Raw genomic sequence first — 25974 nt, 5'->3', positions numbered from 1 at the left:
GAGCGCGGCCAAAAATACTTTCTAGATGCAGAACCAGAAGTGAGCCCTGGGCATCACTCAGTGTGCCCTCTCCATCCCCCGTGCCCGCGGCTGTGAAGGATGGGGCATAGGGATCAGGGTCTGGACCTCCTGGGTGTTGAAGGAGGCTGAGGAGAAGGTTCTCTGGTGAAGTCACTTCTGAAGATCTGCCAGATCTCTTGTCCTGCCTTCCAAGAGGTTTTCTTGATAGATGTGGTAAATAGCTGTTTCATATTAGAGTTTTGCCCTGTCTGGGTGTGTTCATATTTTGTTTTCATCAGGATTACCATCTCCCCCCCTGGCCTGGCCAGACAGAAAACAAAAGACTGAGCTGAGGCCAGCAGTCTGGGGTGGGAGGCAAAGGATGAATCAGCCTCTTAGGAGAGGTAGGGGTGCGTCAAGTCTGACACTATTTTTCTCTGACTTCATCATTCTTGCCTTGAGTCTGCAGCCCAGGAGTGCCCTGGAAGTTTTGTAGGGTCCATCTGAGAGCAACAAGGCTGCTGGGTTGGCACTGTGCACCTTTCTTTAGGGTTCCAGAAAATCAGTGCCAGCCTAGGGGAAGGTAAGGAGGGCTGAGGAGGAGGAATGGTGTTTCTGTCATCAGATTCAAGTGGGTCAACTCGGCAAGAAGTTTGTTTGGTATGGCTCATCAGAGACAGGGCTTGAGCCTGAGTAGCTCCTGAGCACTGCTGGATATGGCACAAAAATGCAGAGACTGTCTATGTGAGTTTAGAATAGTTTGTTGGACTTTTCTTTCTGCAGGGATGAGGGGCAGCCAGTGTTTGTGCCACACCTAGTCATGCTCAGGGCTTGCTCCTGGCTCTGCACTCGAGGGATCATTCCTGATGTGCTGGGATCAAACCCAGGTAAGCCACGTACAAAGCAAGTGTCCTATCCACTGTACTATCTCTCCAGTCCCTAGTTTGTTGGACTTTTAACTTTGTGGAGCATTAGTGGTATATGAATCCCAGGTAATACACAGATTAGATATTTTAATATATAGGATAGTGGCAAAGTAGGGAGGGGAAGGAAGGAGGGAAGAAGGAAGGGAGGAAAGGAGGGAGGAAGGGAGGGAAGGAGGGAAGGAAGGAAGGAGGGAAGGAAGGAAGGAAGGAAGGAAGGAAGGAAGGAGGGGAAGGGAGGAAGGAAGGAAGGAAGGAGGGAGGGAGGGAGGGAGGGAGGGAGGGAAGGAGAGAGACCCCAGCTTTGCAGGACAGCAGTTTCACTGATCACTCCTTTTACTCCAGTACTATTCATCAGGAATCTGTGAGATACGAGAAATTTAGGAGTATTGGGATACCAAAGGCATGCTACATCAACACTAAACTGTCTGCAGGCAGCTCCCAGCCTCAAGAGGGGACAGACTCAGGAACTGTGTGACGAGGTGCTCTCCAGAGAAGACCAGGCTTCTAGTGCCCTGCTCAGCGTTCTTTGAGCTGGTTATTATAGTATGAATACCTTACTCTGAATACCGAGCAGATAGGTGAAGGTTTTGCAGGAGGCTGCAACAGTTCCAGAGCATGATTGGAGTGAGGGGAAGGTGATGAGATGATGAGAATCTGGCCCTGTTCTTGGTTCCACCTGAGGAGTTGGACCTTTTCCTGCAGGCTGCTAGGAAACCACTGGCGATGTGAAACATGAGCCAGATGTGATCCGATTGTGTTGTATAAATAGAACTCTAGGGCGGACTGGAGAGGTCAGAGCTGAGTCAGGGAGACCAGTTAGGGTGCGTGAGGAGTTGTCCTCTTGCAGTGTGGCTGGCGGGACCAAGGGTGACATAGGGGCAGTGGGTTTCAGAGGCAAAAACCCCCATCCTGGGGATGATGCAGAAGAACGTTTCCTGCTGGAGCACCTTTCAGGAGGAGGAAACGGAGTTTAGGTAAAGTTGATGGGAGCCAGATAGAGACATCTTTTTTTGGGGGTGGGGAGGAGGTGTGATCCAGGAGCAGGAAGTGGAGGTTTGGAAGCTTGTGGGTGTGGATGAGAACACACATAGTGGGGAGAGGGGCAGAAAGTGGGCAGCTGTGGGGGTGGGGGTGGGAGCAGGGGATACAAGCAGCCACATGCTTGAAACACCTTCAATGAGGAGCAGGTCTGAAGAAGACCGGCATGGAAATTAAAGTTCAGAGAAAGGAGAATGAGAGGGCATGCTGGAAAAAATGAACCTTAGGAAAAAAGTGGCCCATGAGAGAGCTGAATGCAGCCCCAGGGCCAAATAGAAATAGTGTTAGCATTCAAAAGTTTCAGTGTTTAGACTTGGCATGTGGGCGGCTGCCCATATTTTTGTTACTCAAAAGCCTGGTTGTGATAAATGATATTCATGGACCGTTGCCAGCAGGCTCCGGAGCGCTTCCATTCCTCCGCGGAGTCTCACTGGATCCAGGCAGACCATCCGAAAATTGTGTTCTTGGGTTGCCCTGATTTGCCACCATCCCTTCCCACTGAAACTGCCTTTTTGTTTTGCTGTCGATCTCCTCAGAGGGGCCTCTAAGAAACTTTTGATTGCAAGAGGTTTGGAATTCATAAGCACTGTGGGGTGGTTGGGGATCTTGCCCATTGGGTTACTCATGGTCCCCGTGACTGCTTAGAGGAGAAGGTGTCTGAGGAAATTTGTATCTTGAGCAGCCAACATGTTTAGTAGGGACTATAAATCTGGTAACTTCTGACGCTTTTCTTTTTGAACCGCCATGGTTATTGAGCACAAAGCCAACTACACAACTTATTGAAATTCAGCACATTTTTAGCAATTTAACCGCATACATTTCTGTGTTCTAGGTCTCTTTGGTTCTTTTATTCCTCCTACCCTAATTTCTTAATCTATTTTAATAGTATTATATTGTTTGACTTCAGTAAGCCTTCTCAAATCCTTTTTGTAGCTGAGAGTTGTTTAGAAAAAAGGAAACCATTTAGGGGAGATAGAACACAAGGGGGTGATAACTCAGTGCTGGCACGTAGGCTCTGTGTGCAGGAGTCCTGGGTTCAAGCATGGCTGGAACCCTCAGTCACACAGACCTCATTTAGCCCCCAAAGAAAACCAAGCAAAAAAGGAAAACTGGGGATGAACTTTAGCCATGTTTTCTTGTTCGTGAAGCCTTCAGTCAAATTCTGTTTTTTTGCTTTTTCTTTTTGGGTCACACCCAGCGATGCACAGGGGTTACTCCTGGCTCTGCACTCAGGAATTACCCATGTCGGTGCTCAGGGGACCATATGGGATGCTGGGAATCGAACCTGGGTCAGCCTGGGTCGGCCGCGTGTAAGGCAAGCTCCTTACCTGTTGTGCTATTGCTCCAGCCCCCATCTTCAAATTCTTAATATTTTGTATGATTTTTTAAATTGTAGAAATAATGAAAAGTGATACCTGACGTTTTCACTCATCAGGGCCAGCAAGCAGAGCCTCTTCTCTCTAGTAAACAATATGCACGTTTTATGGTGTTCATGGGAGCTGCTGCTTCTCTCTGCGGATGCTCTAACAGACACAGGAGCCTCCCCAGACAGAGTGGCGAGCTAAGGGTTGTGTGGTCAAGACATGGCTGGGCCCACAGTGTGACGAAGGCTGCAGCACCCAAGTGGACTCTGAGACCTGTGTGATGTTCCTGAGATCAAGGAATTGTTTAGTTTTTGTTTTGGAGCCACACCAGTGGCTGAGGGCTACTCTCATCTCTGTGCTTGGGATCACTCTAGACCATGTGGTCCTGGGCATTGAACCCACATGCACAACGTATGCTCGTTCTTTTGAGCTATCACCAGGCTTTGAGATTAGGGTCTTTGCATCCTAGTTGGTGGATGGGCACTCTCATCAGCTGTTTACAATGTGAATTTGGAACTTTATGTTTTGTTTGTTTGGGGGAGGGAGGGGTCACCGGGCAGTGCTCAGCAGCTCCTCTTGGCTCGGAACTCAATAGTTACTCCTGGCAATGCACAAGGGACCATAGGGATGCAGGGGATTGAAACCAGGTCTGTGCTACCTGCTGTACTCTTGCTTCAGCTCCTGGACTCAGAACTTTGAAGTTTGGATCATGCAGATTATCATCTGATGGATAATCCCCCTAAAATTAAGACTGGCTCCTATATCTAGAGCGGGGATGAAGAGCTCATTAGTTTCATTTATGAAGTAATTTTCAAAAATCCAGGCTGGTTAATCCGGTGGGATTGGAAGTGAAGACAATGAGGGAAAGAAAGAAAACCCAGACTGTTTATTATCAGCTGGATGGATCTGAAGGACCGCCTGGGCTGGGTGCTATACAAAGGGCAACTGTAAAATGACGATGTTGGTTTTCCTGTTTTTCCTGCATGTCAGCTTTATGGAAGTTTTTATAGGGGCTCCTTGGTGAAGTTTCCAGCAGCAGCTGCCCCGTCTTGGGGCTCGTGGGGCACGGGGCCCGTGCAGACTGCAGAGGAACCTTGCTGCTTCACTCGGGGATAAAGAGGTCTGCTGTTTGGAATCACATCCCAGGGTCAGGTCTCCTGCCAAGCAACAGAAATCCACGTAGACCACAGTATACCTTTAAGTGGATTCATTCAGGCCCTGACTCTTAGATCGCTGTGGAGCTGGAGCTCTGCTAACTTGGATCTTTTGACTAGGATCCCACACCTTTTTTCCCTTGGTAAGAATTGCGACTGGTCAAGGTTATTGAATATTAACCAAGTGCAAGATGCTGTTCTTTACTTAGATTTTTTTCACTTATGTTTTCTCATTTGATTCTTGAGTCTCCTTCATGGGGTAAGAATTGGTGTTTTACCCTTTTCAGCACTTTGTCAAGAGGTGATGCAACTAATGAGGTGAACCAAGACTGACTTCAAGTCCACCTGCCAGGTCCTGTGCTCCTCACCACACACTTGATTTGGTGGAAGCCCAAGAAAACTGGGCATACTTTTTTTTTTTTTTTTAATTTGGGTCACACCCAGCAATGTTCAGGGCCTACTCCTGCCTCCACCGTCAGGAATCACTCCTGGCAGTGCTCAGGGGACCATATGGGATGCTGCCTGATCAAACCTGGGTTGGCCACATGTAAGACAAGCACCTACTTGCTGTATGATCACTCTGGCCCCAACACTGGGTATCTTGAGTGCTCCCTGGTTTGGGTTCAGGACACTAGTGAGGTTAGGAATGAGGAAGAATGCCAGTCTTCCTACAGCCTCCATGTCCAGAAGTGGCTCACTGATGCCATTCAGCCGCCACCACCTATTCATTGCTTCCAATCAGGGTGGTTCCTTCTCACCTGTGGTGAGACTGACTCCTCAATTGGACTCCTCCTTCTGACCTAGAAACTAGCCTCCAGTGTTCTACAGGAGTTCTAAGAATCTCTGCAGTAATGGTGGGGCAGGGAGCTGGAAAAGTGTTAGCGTATTCAGTGACTGACTCTTCTCTCCACCTCTATTTTACAAGCTAGACTTTGTAAACAGCAAGGATGAGTATGGATGCCAGGGGCAGGCCTCTAAATATGCAGGATTGTATCTGGATGGGAGCATCTCGAGAAGAGGGTTTCATCTTGAAAGAGATCAAAAGCCACAGTTAATCTCAGACCCATGCAAGGATGAACAAACTGGGGTAAATTGGTGGTGGTGGTGGAGGGATGTTTCAGGTCAGCCTGGTAGTCACTTGCTTCAACAATCCACAATCCCTGCCATGCCCCCAGCTGGACTCCACTGTCTTGGGACGGACCTCACTGAGAAATCTGCTGAAAATTCGGGTATGGAGGTTTTGTGACTGAAATCTCCAGCTTCCTTGAGGTTGGGATGAGCTACCTCCCCCCACCTCCCTGTACCTCTGGAAGCCTTGGTAGTCATGTCCACACCCCAAAGATGCCACCCAGTTAAAAAAATATACTCCAGCCTTACATTCTTGAGAAGAGGGTTTCAGAAGATGTGGGGACTGGGAGTCACTCCTTGCTCACTGTTGCTTGGAGGATAAAGGAAGGGCCTCTGTCTTGCTTGTTAGCCCCGGGGGGGGGGGGGGGCGGGGAGGGGTGTTACACTGGTCTAGTTAGCAGTCAAGAGAGCAGCAGAGGAAATCTGGCCAGCAGTGGTCACCCTGTGTGCCTCATGCTGCAGCTGCTGGAGGTGCACAATGACTAAAGTGTGATCCCTACTCCTGTAGCTTACCTTTGCAAGAGGGCTCTGAGGGTACGGAAAAGGATAATTTCCAATCGGCAGGGTAAAGCTGAAACTAGAGGGGCACACAACAGTTGCCAGTGAACCAAGGCTGATATTTGAACTAAATTTTCAGAGACAAGGTGCTGGCAAGGGATCATAGTGCTATAGCAAAACTGGGAAGGGCGAAACTAATGCTGGTGTGGAGCCGAAAACTTAGTACAACAGGCAGGTAACTTGCCTTGCACATGGCTGACCTGGGTTCAATCCCTGGCACCCCATATGGTCCCCTGAGCACTGCCAGTGGTAATTCATGAACCAGAAGTAACCCCTGAGCATTGCTGGGTATGGCCCCAAAACAGTAACAAAATAAAAATGCCGATGTGGCACACTCGGGGGAGAGAATAGAGTTTGGTTGCCAGACCAGCTTTATGGTAGACCCTTAAATGTCATTTCAATAAATGGAGCATAGCAGTAGCAGAGTGTAGAGAGATGAACCATTCATGGGTATCAGTGATAGATGGTGATTAGCCGTAACATGTACTTAGAACTTATGGTTTGTTTCATTCCAGACACATGTACAAGATGTCCTGTAGGTATTAACTTAGTGTCCACAGGAGCCCTCTGAGGTAGATACTATTAGTCCTGTTTCCGATGAGGAAAGTGAGGCCCAGAGAGGTGCAGTTACCTGTTCACAGGTAATGTTAGAATTGGAACTTGAAACCCAGAAACCTGGTTCCTGGACCCATCTTCTAAAACCCAGTGCTGGAGTTGCCTTTCTGAATGCTGTGAGGGTGACTGCTTGATCTGCTTTTTTCATTTTTGTTTACTTGGGACACACCTGGCTGTGCTCAGGGCTTACTCCTGACTCTATACTTAAGGATCTCTCTTGAGGGGCCTGGAGAGCGCAGTGGCTGGAACCTGGCATGTCTGCATGCAAGAGAAGTGCCACACCCATTGTACTATCTCTCTGGCCTCTATGCCTACTTTTTAAATAGAAACTCTGCCCAAAATCCAGAGGTGGGTTGGAGCAGGGAGGAGGCATGTGAAGCTGTGAGAGCACTTGGAGGGTGCTTTGGAACCATAGGAGCCTGGTGTGGGGAAACCACCTCACCACCGTGCAGTTCCCCCAGTGTCACCTGCATGTCCTCTTGCCTTGAGGATAAGTGCTGGGATTGGAGAGAGCCTTTACTGCACCATCTTCTACTGTCACAAATCTTATACCTCTGAACTCTCATGACTCCTTTATTTTCTTTTGAAGCAGCAGCTCCATTCCTTTTATTAAAAGAAAAAATAAAATCCACCTTTGAAATGATTGCTATCCTTTTGGGTGTGTGCCAGCACTGTATGTGTTTATATCATCTCCCTTCATTCTCACATATGCCTTAGAAGCATTAGAGTTGGAAGTGGAGAATTAGTGGTTGAACAGTTGCCAGTGGTCAGTTAGAAAGGAGTAGAGGGGCCAGAGAGATAGTACAGTGATTAGGGTGCTTGCCTTGCACGTGGCTGACCCATGTTCAATCCCTGGCAACCCTAATGGTCCCCTGCGGCTGCCAGGAGTTAATCCCTGAATACCACTGAGTATGGCCCCAAACCCCAATATAAGCCTCCCCCAGAAACAATACCCCCAGTCCCCCCAAAAAGAAAGGAGTAGAAGTGGATTGTGATTCCCGAGCCCACCTTTTCTAGGTTTGCCTCTGCATGCTCTCCTCTACAACACCCCCAGAGACAACACACAGAATGCAGGTTTCCCTGCCCTAAGTGAGCCGGACACCCATACACTGAGGCTTTCTGTCTGTTCTTCTGACTTCTGTCATTATTGAGTTCCTTTATGGTTACCTGCAGAGCTTATAGGTCCTACACTTTCATCCTGGGGCTACTGAAAAGATTCTTTTCTGAGCCACAGCTGGTGAAATTGATCTGTCAGATAGCTTAGCCAGGCTTGGTGTGTGCATCATTTGACTGTCAAAATGTATGTGTGGTCTGGAGAGATAGCACAGGGGGTAGGGCGCTTGCTTTGCAGGTGGATGACCCAGGTTTGGTCCCAGCACCCCATATGATCCCCTGCACCATGCCAGGAGTGATCCCTGAGCAATGCCAGGTGTGCCAACTCTCCTTCCCCCCAAAATCATTAGTAACTTTAATTCATGGTGAATTAATTTAAAAAAGAAAAAAACTCCAAGAAAAACCGACATCAGTGGTATACCTAAGATCTCCTTGGGTGGAAGTGATCTAGGAGTACTCTCAGCTCAGTGCTCAGGTGGCTGCTCCCAGGAATACTGAGGATCTTGTGTTGCTGGGAATCAAACCTGAACCTCCTGCAAGGCCTGTGCTTCAGTGTTTTTGAGCCGTTTCTATAGCCCGGGTCTTTATTTTCAATTATAATGTTTCACATCTCTTTTTTCTCAGCTAATTCAGAGTCAGCTGGGGATGGTAGCAAATCTTCCTCTGATTTCCATTGTGATGGATTACTGTTTCATTTAGGTGGTATTTAATTTGTCCATGTGCCCCGAGACTTTCAAATATCACGCTCACTTAATTGCTGGGAATCAATTTGGACTCCAATATATTCCATGAACTCAGGAAGTCCCATGGAGCCTGTGACTCCATTAACAGGGATCAAAGTGAAACAATTAAAATGTTATAAGTTTTGCAGCTTTACAACCTTAATTTCATTCTTTTAAAAAATTCTGTTTCTTTTTTGTTAAAGCACCGCGGTTCATAAAGTTATTCATAGCTAAGTTTTAGACATAATATTGCAGCACTCTTTCCACCACTCATGTCCCTTCAAAGATGTTCCCAGGTTCTCTTCCATATTACCCCACCCTTACAACCCCCTCCAGCCTGCCCTCCTCACAGGCACCTTTCTAAGTTCAGTTGTTAAAGTTTGGGTCTCTTGATTTCACTGTTGTTGACTTTGTGAACATTAATTTGGCTCTATCATTAGTTTCATTCTTTAAAAAAATCAGTCTTGGGGCTGGAGAAGAAGAATACAGGGTTTAAGCTGCTTGCCTTGCATGTAGCCAACCCAGGCTTGATCTCCAGCACCACATATGATCCCCAAGCACTGCTAGGAGTGATCCCTGATCACAGATCTAGGGTAGCCTCTGAATACCACTGGGTGTTACCCCACCTGCCAAAATAATAAAAATCCATCTAAGGGCAAGAGATAGAGCCAAAGTGAGGAGCACATGCCTAGCCCTGGTGGTCCTGAGCTCTGCCTGGTGGGACCCTAATACTACTACTTGTAGTGATAATTTAAAAATTCTTCTATTTTAGTTTCCTTTTTTTTTTTTCTTTCTGCTTTTTGGGTCACACCCGGCGGTGCACAGGGGTTACTCCTGGCTTTGCACTCAGGAATTACTCCTGGCGGTGCTCAGGGGACCATATGGGATGCTGGGATTCGAACCCGGGTCGGCCGCATGCAAGGCAAATGCCCTACCTGCTATGCTATCGCTCCAGCCCCCTAGTTTCCATTTTAAGGGGAGAAGCCTGCCCAGTAATAAGGGCTGTTGGTGCTCCAGTAAGGACGACCTCAGTAGTAGGGGTGCAGCTCTGATGTGGTACTGGGGAAGGGCATGAAGCCACACTTGACATCACTTAGGGGCCATGTGGGGCCTCACACATGCTCTGAGCATGTGCTGTGTCTCTTCTCCAGAGCAGGTCTATGCCCAGACTTTGTCCAATGTCATTATGTTACGGTGTGCTAAGAATGTGTGTATATATGGGTGTTTTTAGGGTTTTGGACTACACTCAGTGATGCTTTGGGGAATGCACCTGGCTTTGTTCTGGGTCACTTCCAGCAGTGCTGGGGGTGGAGCTGGGGGACACCGTATGGTGCTGGGATCAGACCTGGATCATCCTGCATGCAAAGTCTTTGCTTTGTCTTCTTTTTTTTTTTCTTTTTGGGTCACACCCGGCGGTGCACAGGGGTTACTCCTGGCTCATGCACTCAGGAATTACTCCTGGCGGTGCTCAGGGGACCATATGGGATATGGGATGCTGGGAATTGAACTCAGGTCGGCCATGTGCAAGGGAAACGCCCTACCCACTATGCTATCGCTCCAGCCCCCTTTGCTTTGTCTTTGAATGCTCTCCTTGGCCCGATGGGATATACTCCCCTGCACCACACACCATGACTGCTTATTCACTCAGGTAGCTTCGAATAAGTTCGGGAATTCAGACTTGAAGCAGAGTTTAACCGCAGGCCCCTACTTGCAAACTTTTGGGTTTCCTACAGGAGAGAAGCGAGAGAAGAAATAATTTTACTCTGGGGGAAGTGTGTAATTTAGAAGCTGTCTGCATGTATAAGAAAACAGACTCTGTGGCTGCTCTGTAAACCCAGACTGGCAGCCAAGGCTTATTGTTGCCTTTGCTCCCCTCTGTGTTTGTATTAGAAGGACGGGCCAGTGCTCTGCGTGCTCCCCATTGGGCAGCCCCCGGACTGCAGAAGTGGCTTGCAAGGAGCAAGCCTCTAGCTCACTCCCCCGCCCATCCCTCCTTGCCCTGATCTACCACCTCCTAATGTACGGTCCACCGTGAGATTGGAATGAGTTTGGAAAGCTCAGGTAGTTCTTCCATAGGTGGAATTTGGTTCTTTCCACCCCCTGGAACACTTCCACACCTGACAGTCTCGGTGTCCCCTGGGCTTCCCTCTGGATGCGCTCCTCTCTCCTCACCCCTGTTCCACCCTGAGTATGCACAGGGGCTCCTGGGTTGGAATCCTGGGCACCAGACATCTTCCTCTGTAGCATCCTGTTGGGGCCAGGTGCAACCCAAACAAAGCTAGGGAAATGAAATCTCACCTCCGCAGCATAGATTTCCTTGCTGTTCAGTTTGGCTCAATCTCACACCTTTAAAAAATAAATCTTGTTTAAAAAAATAGTACTAGTATTAGCCACCCAGTGGTGGTTACTCATTGCTCCCAACTCTGTGGTTGGAGGTTATTCCTGATAGTGCTTGGGGAACCGTGCAATGCTGGGGACTGAACCATGCAATGCTATGTATGGTGCATGTGTAAAGATTGGGAATATAGTTTAGGTGGAAGAGCATATGTTTAGCATTTATAATACCTTGAGTTTGATTCCACTTGGGCTAGGAGTGGCCCCTATAAAAAAAATAGTGGTGGACTGGAGCCAGAGAGTACAGCGGGTCATGTCTTGGCCTTACATGTGATCAACCTAGGTTCAATCCCCAGTATCTCATATGGTCCCTGAGCACTTCCAGGAGTTATTTCTGAGTACAGAACCAGGAGTAACCCCTGAGCATTGCTGGGTATGGCCCTAAAACCACCACCAACAAAAATGGTGGTGGGCAACCATTGTTCCCGTGCCCCGGGGGTTTGAGCCCCTCCTGCGGTTGGTCCTCCCTGTGAGATTGGTCTCCCAGACAGTGTTGCTCTTTGGCTCAGGGCTGCATGGGGCCATGCAGGATCGGGGTAGTTAACCACTTGCTCTTGAGTCAAATGCTGGCCTGTGGTGTTGGCCACTCCTGAAGACAGAGCAGGAGTCCAGTAGCTTTTGGGATTTGCTGTCATGGCAAGGATAAGCAACATAAGGACAGTTTCTCTTTGGAAGGTTTGGTTCCAGTGAGGGTGAGCAGAAAAAGAGGACTAGGATTTGTAGACTTTTCTCTAAACATCCAGATGGATCCCAGATAGAATCCAAGAAGAACTGATTTTGTTTGTCTTCCTCCCCCATCTCTCTAAATAATTTTATTTTCAAAGCATGATGCAGGCATTAATTAACACTCCATCTCTCCCAGGAGGTAGGCAAGTGGGAACACCACCCCCATTAGTGAAGCCCAGGGATTAGGCAGGCACTGGAGTCTTAGAATGAGTCTGAGACCGAAGCCTCAGGTAGGTGATTGGGACCTTGGGGTTTTGCTCTGAGCCCTGAGACTTACCCTGGGAGTCACCACACTTCCTCAGTGTCTTTGGAGAAAGATATTGGGTCCTGTGGAATGACTGAGGCTTGAGGAGAATTTCAGGTAAATTCTGCCACTGTTGGGAGTTTTAGATGGCAATAATTCTGATTCTGCCATTGGTTTCATTCATTCACTCAGCAGCACAAACCAGCGAGCCTTGGCTTGGGAGTTGCCCAGTGGGCTGAGCATGTGCTTCATATGAGCAGGCCCGTGCTCTGTTCCGGCACTGTGCGGGCCCTTGAGCATTTCTGGGAGTGACTCAAAGCACTGAGTCAGGTTGGCCCCCCCAAATCAAAACCACAGCAATAACAACCCTCCCAAATACTGTGCAGAGCACCGACATCTGGGCAGGGTGCCTGCCATCCCTGAATTCTCCAAAAAAGTCCCAACCAGCCAGGAGTGCTACTGCCTGCTGGGAGGTGTTCCTTGGTGTCCACCTGGTGATCACTTGCAGAGGGCTTGTTGGCTGTGCAGGTAGCAGTTTCGGGGTTGAAGGTCTTGCTGCCTGTGGGACTGAGGAGTGTTGATGTTCTTGCTGATGGAGTGAGCCTCTGCAGACTGAACTTCTTTTCCTTAAGCCATTCCAGTTGGTTGGCTTAGGAGAGAGAACTCTCCTTCCTGGGCCTGCAGAGAGCTCACCTTCGCACCTGGCAACTCTCTGGGAATAATTATCTGCCAGTTTGCTGAGTGTTGACTTCCATAAGCAACTGTGGAGCCCTGGGTTGTGACTGATCCTTCAAGTTTTGAAAAGTACCAATATTGTGATTTCTAGTGCATTTTCCTCATTCATTGAGCATATCTACAAGTTTCTTGTAGAGAAACAGAAAGGGTCATTATTCCCCTTACCTGTACATGCTCGCTCTCTGTCTCTGTCTCTATCTCTCTGTCTCTCTGTTTCTGTCTGTTTTTCTTTCTCTCTCTCTGCTGCTCCCCAACCCCCCGCCACCTTCTTGTTGGAAGCTCTGCTCCATCCACTAATGATGTTCCCCTTGTCTTGGCACTGCAGGCTGCTGAGAACCAGCCCTCGACCTCAGTTTGAGGGTCCTTCCTCTGAAGATATCGTCAGTGTGTGGAGCCTGCCCCACACTCACCCCCTGCTAAATCACGGCCTTTACCTGTGTCTTCCGGTGTTTCCCGTGCGACCCATCCTGTGGCAGTGCCTCGTGGGCCGCCCCGGAGTTTGCTCCACGGTCAGCGGCACCAATGGTGAAGATGACAAGATCCAAGACTTTCCAGGCATATCTGCCCTCCTGCCACAGAACCTACAGCTGCATTCACTGCAGAGCCCACTTGGCCAATCATGATGAACTCATTTCTAAGGTATCTGTTCCTGCAGACCTTGCCTCACTCCGCACCTGGGGGGGAGGGCGCCTCCCAACCTTAACCTGCTGTGGAGGCTGACACGTTCTCCCAAAGAGGCCACGTGTAGTCCCTCCTTTGTCGAGGAAGGGCCAAGAGTTTTGCTGTCTCCCTCCACTAATCTGGAGATCGAGAGTGTTACTTGGTTACCTAATGGTTGCTTGGGGAAGTCTGTGTCCTCCCCGCCCGATTGGCTGCTCACAAACCACAGAGGCAGAGACACCAAGGAGTGATCGGAGCCTTTATTTTTTCAGTGCTGGCATCAAACCCAGGGCCTCAACCAGGCCGTCACACTGGTCAGGATTGGACCCTTGTGTTTAGTGTGCTTGGTTCATGTCTCCACATGTGTATTCTTGGACGATGAATTTTACGAAAGTTAGCGGGGCTGGACTGGGGGTGAGAGGAATCTTCTTAGAGAGACTAGGATGGAGCTTGATGGAAGATTATGAGAACGGGTGGGAGATTATTGTTTGGTTACTAAGATGGGCCTTTGGGATGGAGCGAAGGGCGCTTGGTAGAGAGCTCGCCTGCTGGCCCGTGGGAACTTTCGGGCTTCTACGAGAGCCAGAGTGGCATGACAGCTGATCATAATCACAAGAAAGAACGGAGCCTGGTTGTCCCTGAGGCGCCTTGGCAGCTGCATTCTAAAGCTGGGGCTGTTATTATTAATAAAAGGTGTTCCAGTAGTGCAGCCTAAGAAGCAGCCCCTCAAGCCCTGTTCTCAGGGGAGCTACCCCCTTCATAGCCCTAAATTTACCATAGAAGGAGGAGGAACAGGTTTGACTAGCCTACATGAAAGAAAGACAAGGCCTAGGATATGTAGTTCAGTGGGAAGGCACATGCTCTGCAGGTATGAGATTCTGGCTTCTGTTCCTTGCACCAAAAATCAACAAAAAAGACATTTTGTGGGACCCTTCTTTAGTAAACATCTTTCCTCAGGACCTGGACTTTATGCTACTTTAAGAAAAAAAAAAAACTTTCATTTTGGGGTTGGGATGGGGCATACCTGTCCAAGTGGTGCTTAGGTCGGGGTGAGGGTGGGGAGGTCGCACAGGGGCTGTGGCACATTCCCACTAATATCGCATCAGCCTGGGGTCCTTCAGTGTTTGGGCCCAAGAACGTTGTTCTGCTCCTGTGGTGTTGGGGGCCTTCAGGACCACACCCTGAGCTTCTTGTGTGCAGGGGCTTGAACCTGGGTCAGGACCATGCCAGGTTCCCACCCGGAGAACGTGAGTGAACATCCTGAGTGGTGCTCAGGGACCCAACAGGCCTTTCTGTGACCCCCATGATGTTGGGACTTACCCAGGCCATCCCAGTAGTGATCAGAGGCCTCCATGGCTATACCCAACAATGCATGGGGGACCCCTGCATGCTAGGGATTGAACTGGGATCAGTTGCATGAAAGCCATGCCTCTCTGCCACCCAGTATTATCTCTCTGGTTATGCAAACCCAGACTAAGTTTGAAGAAAAAGGGCCAGAGAGATAATCCTGTGAGTATGGTTCTCGCCTTGCACACAGCTGATCCAGCTTCCATCCTTGGCATCCCATAGGCTTCCCCAAGCTCCACCAGGAGGGACCCCTGAGAGTGGAGCCAGATCTTGCACATCACCAGGTGTGCCATCCTCCTTCTCCCTCGAAAAAAAAGTTTAAAGGAAAAAAATTAGTGTTCCTCATTTGTCTCCTAAACACTCCTAGGAAAGATGGCATCAACTTTCCTTGCCTCTGGCTGGGTAATCCCAGCCAAAGAGGGATAAAGGATCAACAGTTCTAGACTGTTCTAGATGACTGATTTGCCTGGAAGTTACCAACCCTGCCTTAAAAACCACACGTGTGGTAGAGGGGCTTCTCAAGGCAAGACTGAGCTCTGAACCCATCAGGTTTGTTTCAGGGCCTAGAGTTACCATAGATATGAACTCTGTCATCTGGCTCTCTTACCTTTCTCTGTGTTCCTGTTCATTGCTCTTCATTATTAACAAGTCCATCTTGCTTCATTTCCTCTCGAAATGTTGGGAACTTGTTGAGTCTAGAAGTTAGATGTAGGGGAGCTGATTGGGGGAAGGAAGAGAGCAGTCAGGCCTCTGCTTTGGAAGGGGGCTGGCATGGTTGGAAAGGAAAATATGAGCTGTCCTAGTTCTGGGAACCTCCAGAGGATGTGGAAGCCAAGACATCATTTTAATATGAGGAGTCAGTACTGAGTATTGTCGCCAGTGAAATGTGTTTTTGCACCTTCTACGTATGAAAAGCTGCTATTTGGCGTTTTATAAATGTTATCTCACTAAAGCCTTTCAGGTAGATAAGAAGTCATATTTTATACAGTTGGAGAAGCTCAAATGTTATCCAAGAACAAGCCAGAGTCTCAAACAATTATTCTGAGTATGTTGAGAAAGGACTCCTGGGAGACATAGTATTTGAGCCGGGCCTTGTACCAGGGACAGATTAGATCTATAGAGGTGGCTTGTGGCCTTCAAAATTGGTGTTTTTTTTGAGGAATGGATTGGTCAGTGTTTTGGGCCACACCCAGCAGTGCTGGGGGCTACTCCCAGCTTTGTGCTTTGGGGTTACTTGTGCTTTGGGGTTACTCCAAATGGTACGGGGAACTGAACTAGATTCTGTCACATACAGGGGAAACTTCTTCAACTCTGCACTATCTCTGCAGTCCTCAAAGTTGATGGCTGAGTTCACTGGCCTGATATATGGGACCTTGGATGACGTGGCAGAGCCCAGTTTTTGAGTTTCTTCTCTTGCCAGTTCACTGCTTTGTGTTGCTGTCAGTCAGAAATAAGGACCATTCTGTGAATATGAGACAGCAGCCCTGAGGTGCCCTCAGCCAAGAGCAGCCCCTTTTCTTCACTTCGTTTCATTTCTTCATTTCTTTTTTCTTTTTTTTTTTTTGGTGAAGTCTGATAGTTTTTATTGAAACCTATTTAGAAAAGTGAGGGGAGGGGCTGGAGCAATAGCACAGCGGGTAGGGCATTTGCCTTGCATGCAGCCGACCCAGGTTTGATTCCCAGCATCCCATATGGTCCCCTGAGCACCGCCAGGGGTAATTCCTGAGTGCAGGGCCAGGAGTAACCCCTGTGCATCGCCGGGTGTGACCCAAAAAGCAAAAAAAAAAAAAAAAAAAAAAAAAGAAAAGAAAAAAGAAAAGTGAGGGGAGAGCAAGAGAAAATTATGTGTTTAAGAGAGGACACACGCTTCCCCAGAGTGGAACTAGGCAAACAAAGGAACATGGAGACAGGCAGGCGAGACGCGTGCTCGAGGCTTGAAGGGCGAGCCTGCGCTTGCTGCTTTGGGAGCTCTGACACCTCCTTTTCCTCATGTCTCTGTGTCTTTAGAACCTGATCCATGTCACGAGCTCAAGTACATGGTTAGAGACACAGGTAAATCGAACTTGGGAGAAGATAAGTGATGAGCAAAAAGTCATTTGTTGGCATTATGTCCTTCCTTGCCTATTTTGAGGGGCAGAAAGACTCATTCACAAGCTTCTGCCAAAGTCAGCACAGGCTTCGGTTTCATTGGCCACCACCCGTGCACAGATGGGGCGCATTAGAATTTGATGATTTAGAGAGTTGGGCTTCAATGCTTGACTGGGGAAAGAGTGAGTGAGCTGTGGCTGGCAGTACACAAAGATGCCTTTATTTCACACTGCGGCCACCCCCGACTGGTGTTAAATAATCTATAGATTCTTATGCAGGTCTGCTTAACGGAAAGATCACTGCTCCAGCCCCCTCCTTGTAAAATGAGCCTTTCTTTTCATTTTGTTTCTCTCTTACATTTAAGAAAGTTCAGCGAGAGAATGTTTCTCCTGTTCTCCCTTCTTGACATAATCTCCTATGTGGTTTCAGAATTCGCCCAGTGGGAGTTAGGAGCTGGGAAGCAGATAACTGGAGCGGCAGTGTAATTAAATGATACTTTGTACTTGTAATAGAGCCTTTCATCTGGAAGCTTGACATTCTGTTGTTTGGTTAAAAAAAGAAGAAGAAAAGTGAGTCTGCCTTCATTATGGAGAAGGCAGCACAAAGGTCCAAAGAACTAAATCTCGTAGAATGTGGCTGGGGGTGGCGTGGAGACTTCGGCCGCTTTCTTTCCAGTGTGGACAGGGCTCTGTGGAGCCGTGAAGTTGATACTCTTGGAATCTAGATTGATGCAGTGGCGTGAAAAAGCCTGCACTGGCCTTTTCCCCTCCCCAGCTTGCTCTCGCTTCAGTCTAAGCTGCCGGGAATCAACCTCTGAGTCTCAATTCCTAATACGGTGAGCAAGATCAGCTTTGTAGCTGGCGTCTGGTGGCTTGTGGCTACTACAGTGGCCTCCCCCCGGTGCCCCTCATTTTATGAAGTGAGCTGCACCTTCCTTGAGAGGGGCTATGACAGCAGTAGGTTTCCCTCATGGGGCTGTTATCAGGCTGGATAGGATCGTGGCTATGTGGGTAGTTTGAAGTCTCAGAGCTCTAGGTACATATAAAGAAACCCCATTGCTTGTCTTGGCCTTGTTATCTAGAAAGAAAAAGAAGAGAAAGGAGGGGAGGAATAAGGAGGGGGGTGGAGAGGAAGGAATTGTTATTGCCTGATATCAAGAAAATTTGGTTTGGCCAGCATAGTTACAATTGAGAACCTGAAGCCTGTGAGTTGGATATAAGAGCAAAAGCAGCGGGACAGACCACAGCAAGTCGCATGTGATTACAGAAAGGGATGCAGCATTTGCTCTGTAGTACGGTGGCAGGGCTGGGATGCCTTTTGAATTGATGAGAGAACTATCTAGGGAATGTGCTGAGGCATCCTGCAGGTTCTTTCTCAGGGGGTGTTGTGGTCTAAATGCTGGGGTGTTTGCATGCAGAAGTATTTTGGGTTGGTACAAGGAATTGCTCATGCAGTTGTTTCTTAATGATGTAAGTGCCAGTATAAAAATATACTGTGGTTATAAAATAATAGTTGTAACTGGAACTGTTAGTTGCCCCAAATGAGAGCAATCTAAATGCTCGTTTTAGTGGATTGTGAAAGCTGGGATCTTCACAAAGCTTGTCTCCAGAAATATACTTAGAGTCTTCCTATCCTTCCTTCCTTCTTGCCAGCCTTTTGACACTATGGAGCAGGTTATTTAGGTAGAGTAAATTGGGTTAAGCTGATAGGAAGCCATTTTGCGGGGATAGTGCTTCATTCTATCTTAAGGCACAGGTTGCAAGCAAAGTGTTTTTCAGCGGGGCCACAGATGAACTTTTCCATATATGGGGTCCATGTGAATAGAGGGCCTACTGGTAGAATAGGAGGAGCACAGGAAGGAAAGAAGATCACGAGTGGGGGCTCAGGAAGAATTTGAGGGACACTGTTCTAGCATGTTGGGTCCTTGTCAGAAAGGGGATTGTAGGAGCCAGAGAATGGATGTCTGAGACAGGTGGGAACAATTTTTTTGAAAATTAGCATCTAGGGCCTAGAGCAATAGTACAGCGGGTAGGGCATTTACCTTGCATGTCGCTGACCTGAGTTTGATCCCTGGCATCCCATATGGTTCCCTGAGCACTGCCAGGAGTAATTCCTGAGTGCATGATCTAGGAGTAACTCCTGAGCATTGCTGGGTGGGGCCCATAAATAAAACAAAAACAAAAATAAAGTAAATAGTATTTTATATCTTTATACTATTAGTACTATATTCTATACAGAGGAAAAAAATTCAGTGCCTATATCATTAAAAGTAAACAATTTTCCCCTAAAACAGTGGACTCTGGCTCCTCACCAGAGTGAGGCTAGTGCTTTAAAGAACCTCACACCGTACTAACCATGTTGCAGTAGGTGCTTCTTTTCCAGGGTTTGAGAAACATTGTTGAATATGTGTGTTTCTTCTTTAAAAAATTGTTTATAGTTGGGGGGTGCTCCTCAGTGGTGGTTGGGGAGCCACTTGTGCCAACACTCAGCCAGCTGTACCAGATGGTTCAATGCTCAGCACTCTGGTGCTCGGGGTTCACTCACTTGGGTGATGCTTGGGGACAGTTCAATTGCAGGGGTCATAGTTGGGTCCTTGCACATGCAAGGTATGTGCCCCTGATCCCTGAGCTCGCTCTCAGGCCTACTTCGAGGATTTTTTCTTTTTGGTGTGGCGGGGGCGGGGGGTGCTCACATGTGGTGGTGCCCAGGGGTTTCTCCTGGCTGTACTCAGGAATTACTCCTGGCGGTGTTCAGAGGACCCTGTGGGATGCCAGGGTCAGCTTCATGCAAGGTAAAGAAATGCCCTACCCTTTGCACTATTATTCTGGTCCCACTTTGAGGTTTTGAGTTTTCCTTCTTTTCTCTCTCCTTTATTTTTTTGGTTGGAGGGTGGTGGGATCAGGGAGTCAAACTTGGCCTCAAGCATGCAAGGCTTTGTACTTTACCTCTGGGCCCTATACCCAGCCTGATTTTCATACTGAAAATTTCTGAGAAACAGAAGTGATAAATTACCAAAGAGTCTATAACCCAGTAAATACAGTTTCAAAACAATCAGTCAATTTCACTTTTGTAAAGAAAATCACATACTTAGCCTCTGGAATTCTTTGTTTCTTTTCTTCAACTATTTGACCTTTGAATGCCCCATCTTCTAATGAAGCATTGGTTCAGGGGTGGTGCCAAAAAGCTCTTTGCTGACCACCCAGGAAGGGTGTCAGGTGAACCCCCTCTACACAGGAGATCTCTGGACCAAGAGATGTGATTAGATCACAGGTTTCTTGAGGGGAAAAAAAAACCTCATGGAACCTATAAAATCTGTCACTTAGCATTTTCTTCTGAAAGGAGTAGATTGAATTAATTAGAGGTCAGATTAGCAAAACATAAATAAGGAGGAGATAATTTGTATAGCAGTGTTGTTTCAAGATGGAATCACTGGAGTGCAGAGGCCTCTGGTCTTTGGATTATGGTAATAGAGTGAGTCTCTACTAGTTCTTTTGTCTCATTGACTCCATTTGACCATTGCACAGATGCTAAATGTGTACTGTCTGGGCATGGCATATAGCATCCTATGCAGATGTTTTTATACTACCCTTAAACATTTTATCCTAAGATAAAATGATAAAATTAGAAAAAAACTAAGACAAAACTAGAACTTTGATTCTAGTTGAGGTAGATAATAAGTTCATAAGTCATCCTTCTTAACACGTATACTTAACCACGTGTTTTTTAAAGGCAGTTATCACAGTAAAATAATACTTTATTTGCTGTTACCCTGTGAACCACTTGATTTTCATGTTATCTTTTTGTCTGTGCCTCCCAAAAAAGCTCATGGTAGATTTTCAGTGAGTATATAAGTGATTGAGTCTCTCTCTCTCTTTCTCTCTCTCGCTCTCTCTCTGTATATTTGTCTTTGAATTAAGTGGCTTCAACCCTTTTTGCACATAGAAGAAGAGAGAGAGAAAGATGTATGGGATGCTGGGACTTGAACCCAGGTTGGCCGTGTGCAAGGCAAATGCCCTATCCGCAGTGCTATCATTCCAGCTCCAGCTGTGCTTGCTTTTAATTTTGTCTTCTGCCACCAATTGAACCTGGGCCTTCAGCTCAGCTCTTTGAACTATCTGTGGCTCCAGTGCTGTTAAAGATAGACACACATCGGGGCTGTTTTGTGTAGGGTTTCACAGTTTTCCTCAGGGTCTCAGAGAGGTTGTTGATCCATCTGACTAGAGACTGAAGTTCTAGGAATACTTGTTAAGCATGTTATTGAGATGTACCTGGAAGCAAGAACCCGAATTTGTGGAAATGGTTCAGGAGGTATCAGTAAAAAGAATATTGTGAACCAAAAAGTGCTTGGTGGAATGCCTATTCTTTTGAGTTAGATATGTAGGAATTGAATGAAAACAGATTAAAAAAGGAGGGTGAATCCAGTTTGTTAGAAGAATGGGAATTGGGACTTTATTCTACTGGCAGTTTTGTGCTTCTTTTTTTTTTTTAATTTATTTATTTTTAATTAGAGAATCACCGTGAGGGTACAGTTAGAGATTTATACAGTTTTGTGCTTATACTTCCCTCATACAAAGTTCAGGAACCCATCCCTTCACCAGTGCCCATTCTCCACCACCCGTAAACCCAGCGTCCCTCCCACCCTCCCCAATCCCATCTCCCCCCCACCCCACCCTGCCACTGTGGCAGGGCATTCCCTTCTGTTCTCTCTCTCTATTTAGCTTCTACGGCCCGCAATAAGGGTGTTGAGTGGCCGCTGTGCTCAGTCTCTAGCCCTCATTCAGCCCGCAACTCCCTTCCCCCACATGGCCTTCCACTACAATATAGTTGGTGATCGCTTCTCTGAGTTGCCCTTTCCCCAGAACGTGAGGCCAGCCTCGAAGCCATGGAGTCAACCTCCTGGTACTTATTTCTACAGTTCTTGGGTGTTAGTCTCCCACTCTGTTATTCTATATACCATAGATGAATGCAATCTTTCTATGTCTGTCTCTCTCTTTCTGACTCATTTCACTCAGCATGAAACTTTTCATGCCCATCCACTTAACTACAAAATTCTTGACCTCCTTTTTTCTAACAGCTGCATAGTATTCCATTGTATAGATGTACCAAAGTTTCCTCAACCAGTCATCCGTTCTGGGGCATTCGGGTTTTTTCCAGATTCTGGCTATTGTAAACAGTGCTGCGATGAACATACATGTGCAGATGTTGTTTCGATTGTACTTTTTTGCCTCTCTGGGATATATTCCCAGCAGTGATATTGCTGGGTCAAATGGGAATTCAATATCTAATTTTTTGAGAATCGTCCAAATTGTTTTCCAGAAGGGCTGAACCAGTCGGCATTCCCACCAGCAGTGAAAAGGGTCCCTTTCTCCCCACATCCTCTCCAACAGCGGTTGCTTTTGTTCTTTTGGATGTATGCTAGTCTATGTGGTGTGAGGTGGTATCTCATGGTTTTTTTTTTTTTTTTTTTTTTTTGCTTTTTGGGTCACACCTGGCGATGCACAGGGGTTACTCCTGGCTCTGCACTCAGGAATTACCCCTGGCGGTGCTCAGGGGACCATATGGGATGCTGGGATTCGAACCCGGGTTGGCCGCGTGCAAGGCAAATGCCCTACCCACTGTGCTATCACTCCAGCCCCTCTCATGGTTGTTTTGATCTGCATCTCTCTGATGATTAGTCATGTAGAGCACTTTTTCATGTGCCTTTTGGCCATTCGTATTTCTTCCTTGGTAAAGTTTCTGTTCATTTCTTCGCCCCATTTTTTGATGGGGTTGGATGTTTTCTTCTTGTAGAGTTCAACCAGTGCTTTATATACCATTGATATCAACCCCTTATCTGATGGGTATTGTGTAAATATCCTTTCCCATTCTGTGGATAGTCTTTGTATTCTGGTCACTGTATCTTTTGCGGTGCAGAAGCTTTTTAGTTTAATGTAGTCCCATTTGTTGATCTCTGTTTTTACTAGATTGCTTAGTTCCATGTCACCTTTGAAGATACCTTTATCTTCAGTATCGTGGAGGGTTTTGCCGACCTTGTCTTCAATGTACCTTATGGTTTGTGGTCTAATGTTGAGGTCTTTAATCCATTTTGATCTGACTTTTGTGCATGGTGTCAGGTCAAGGTCTAAACCCATTTTTTTGCATGTGGTTGTCCAGTTGTGCCAGCACCATTTGTTAAAGAGGCTTTCCTTGCTCCACTTCACATCTCTTGCTCCCTTATCAGTTTTGTGCTTCTTTGAATACTTACACCCAGTAGTGACTGGCGTTTGGCCCAGAGATGGAGAATATTGACATGATGTGTAAGTGTGAAGAGACTGGAAGTGAAAGTCCTAGGGTCTATGCATCCTGGTGATCCAGGGGGACTGTGGGGCACAATGGCCGTTCAGTATGCACTAGCCTTCTAAGGTTTAGAAACGTTCATAGTCACTACTATGTGGGGAGGAGCTCGGTAGTCACATTCTTTGGATGGGAGGCAGCCCTGTCCCCTAGTCATGCCTGCTCCCTGTGTAAATAATGACGTGGGTGCACATAGAATTGTTCCACTTTTTTTTTTTCCTTTTTTAAATCAAGGTAGCTGCCAGGGACTGTCTGGTGAATCACTTGTGGCTTTCTCTCCCCCCACACAGTGTAGGCAGCCAGAGCACAAAATCTGCTCAGGTGTGATCCTCCCTATGTGGTTGTTTTAAATGCCAAAAGGAAATTTGGCTTGAGGCTATGAGGCAGGCCCTGAAAATTGACCATGGTTGTAATGTTGCAAATGTTGTAATGTTCTGGTCCTGAGATTGGTTGGTGCATTATGTCTTGTGATTCAGTTAGGGTGTTTCTAAGTCAAAAATCTAAAGAAAAAGTTTTGGCATTTTTTCGCCACACTCACCAGTATTTGGGCTGAGTCTGTGCCTTTGGTGACCTTCCAGGGGCAGGCGGTAGGCCTGGGCCTCCTGCGTTCAAAGCCTGCTCTTAGCTCATTAAGTTCTCTCAGGCCCCAATTATTTACTTATTTTGTTTGTTTGGGGACACACCTGGCAGTGCTCAGGGGTTACTCCTTGCTCTCCACTTAGAAATCACCCCTGGCAAGTTCAGGGGACCATATGGGACACCGGGGATTGGATTCAGATCAGCCACATGCAAGGCAAGTGCCCTGCACATTGTACTGTCTCTCTGGTCCTCAAAAGAAATTTTTCACCAGGGTGTTTTCTCTGTTCTTTAATAAGTAGGTGTAGACAGGGTCTCTCTGTGTTTCAGTCTCTGAAATGGGAAAGCAGCACCTGGCTCATTTGGCTCTTTACTTGGGGGCTGACTCAGTCTGCAATGATGCCCAATGATGTTTTGAAATAGAAAAAATAATGCTGAGCTGAGCCATGTGTCTGGCTCTAGCCTAGGCTCCAGGGATTGGGAGGTGAAGTCAGTACGATAAGTGCTCATGGTCTTGGGATTCATGGAAATATTAGGCCATGGAGGGCAGAAGAATGTTACAGATGAGGTTGTATTGGTGCCATAAAAACACAGGATAAGAGCTGGAGCGATGGGTGCTTGCCTTGCTACACATCTTTGACAATTGTCTTTGCTTAAGTAAACCAGGGAAGCCCAGTTGAGTGTACCCACTAAACTCGTGTGCCCTCACCGAACCTCTCTGTCCTTGAATTGTCTACCCAGGACTACTGTCACACCTTGGACTGTTTCAGCACGCAGGGCTTGGGGTATCAGTCATTTTAAGAGCTGTTGGGTTATGCTCTTTTCATTGCCATGGCTTGAGAGCAGTTACCTGGGAAACTCTTTTTGGTTCTCTTCTCTTCCTCCTCTCAGTTCTCCTCTCATCAAATCCTAGGCTTCAAACAAAGTTTGCACTCAATCCTAGAGATCTATCTGTAGCATCTGCTGCAGCCTTAGACTTTTTTCTAGCATTTCTCAGTAATGTTCATGGTAAATCCTGTCCTGTCTTCCTTTCTCTTGCCTGGAAAGTCTTTTTCTATTTAATTTCTACCCAGTCTTGTAGACCAGTGTTTTTTTGAAAAATTTTAAAGTGGATTCTTGCCTTCCTTTGGTTATCTGTAGAATTCACTTCTTGGTTGCTTTTTTGACAATTAATACTGTCTTATCATATGCTCTGTAATTGCAGTGGCTTGCACAATTTTATATGTAATTGGCTTATTTTATAACAATATTCTAAATGACCTGATATCCCAGGCTCTATGTTAGAACTGGAAGGGACCTTTGCACCTGGGTTTTCTAGTTCAGTTCCTCATTTTACAATTTAGAAAATCAAGGTCCAGAGAAACTTAGCCCCTCTTGACTTTGTACTTAACCACCTCCTCTCTCCTTTCTGTCTCTCTGCCTTGTACCTATTTGTTGGGTACTTGCTAACGCTGGAGGCAGCAGGCAGCCCAGTGGGGGACAGGGAGTGAAGGGCAGGGGTGGGGATGGGGGGCTGGCAGTCAGAAGTATGAGAATAAATCATGCTGTCAGACCTTAGACAAGACTTTCCTGTGGTTCTTTGGTTTTCCTCATCCACCTAAAGGAGGCATTAGATTAGATGGTCATTAAAGGTTTCTTCCACCTCAAGAGGAGGTAGAGTTAAAATCAGAATTTTTGGATATAGCCAGAGCAGATAGAAGGCAGCACTGCTCAGAGGTTAAGTACAGCATCTCTGGGTCAAGGCACCTGCCTTCACACACTGGCCTCTTCGCTTAATAGTTGCTCCTCAGTGTCTCTTCAGCCCCGTGTGTTTTTACACTTTACTAAGAAAGATGGGGAGTACTGGGCCAGACAGTGGGCTGAGTGCATGCTTTGTCTGCATTGGGTCTGAGTTTGATTCCTGGTGCCATGTGGTCTCCAGAGCTCTGCCAATGGAACCCCTGAACACAGAGCCAGCTATGTCCGTGTCCCACTGCCCCGCCCCACAATGACATTTGGTTTCTGTGGAAATAAGTGATATCATCAATATAAAAGAAGGTAAGTGGTAGATACTCAATAAACATTAGTTGTTATTTATGAATGATCCATTTCCTGGCACCCCTAACAGGCCTGCTTCATGAGCTTGCTTCTTTTCTTGGGTCTGAGTGATTGCTCTTTAACTATAGAGTCGTCTTCAGTGACCTTCTGAGGCCTTAATGATCATTGAGTCTCTTCTTTTGTTCCCTGTAATTCCAAGGGGACTGGCAGATCTCT

The 25974-nt window shown here is 47.0% G+C and overlaps 1 protein-coding gene across 2 annotated transcripts in view; it reads left to right on the top strand.

Moving 5' to 3' along the window:
• Positions 1–25974, top strand: part of YPEL2 (yippee like 2) — a 75813-nt gene that overhangs the window by 15619 nt on the left and 34220 nt on the right. Inside the window, exons 2-3 of one of the 2 annotated variants that reach the window (XM_055131646.1) lie at positions 784–887; positions 13043–13356. In XM_055131646.1, the coding sequence (XP_054987621.1) occupies positions 13240–13356 (117 nt within the window). In that variant the 5' untranslated portion in view covers positions 784–887; positions 13043–13239. The remainder of the gene's footprint in view (positions 1–783; positions 888–13042; positions 13357–25974) is intronic. The other variant, XM_004608620.2, reaches the window with a different exon arrangement.

The sequence above is a fragment of the Sorex araneus genome, chromosome 3 (genome assembly GCF_027595985.1).
Source record: "Sorex araneus isolate mSorAra2 chromosome 3, mSorAra2.pri, whole genome shotgun sequence".
NCBI lineage: Eukaryota > Metazoa > Chordata > Mammalia > Eulipotyphla > Soricidae > Sorex > Sorex araneus.
Note: the sequence above shows the minus strand (reverse complement) of the source record. Positions and strands in the feature narration are given on the sequence as shown.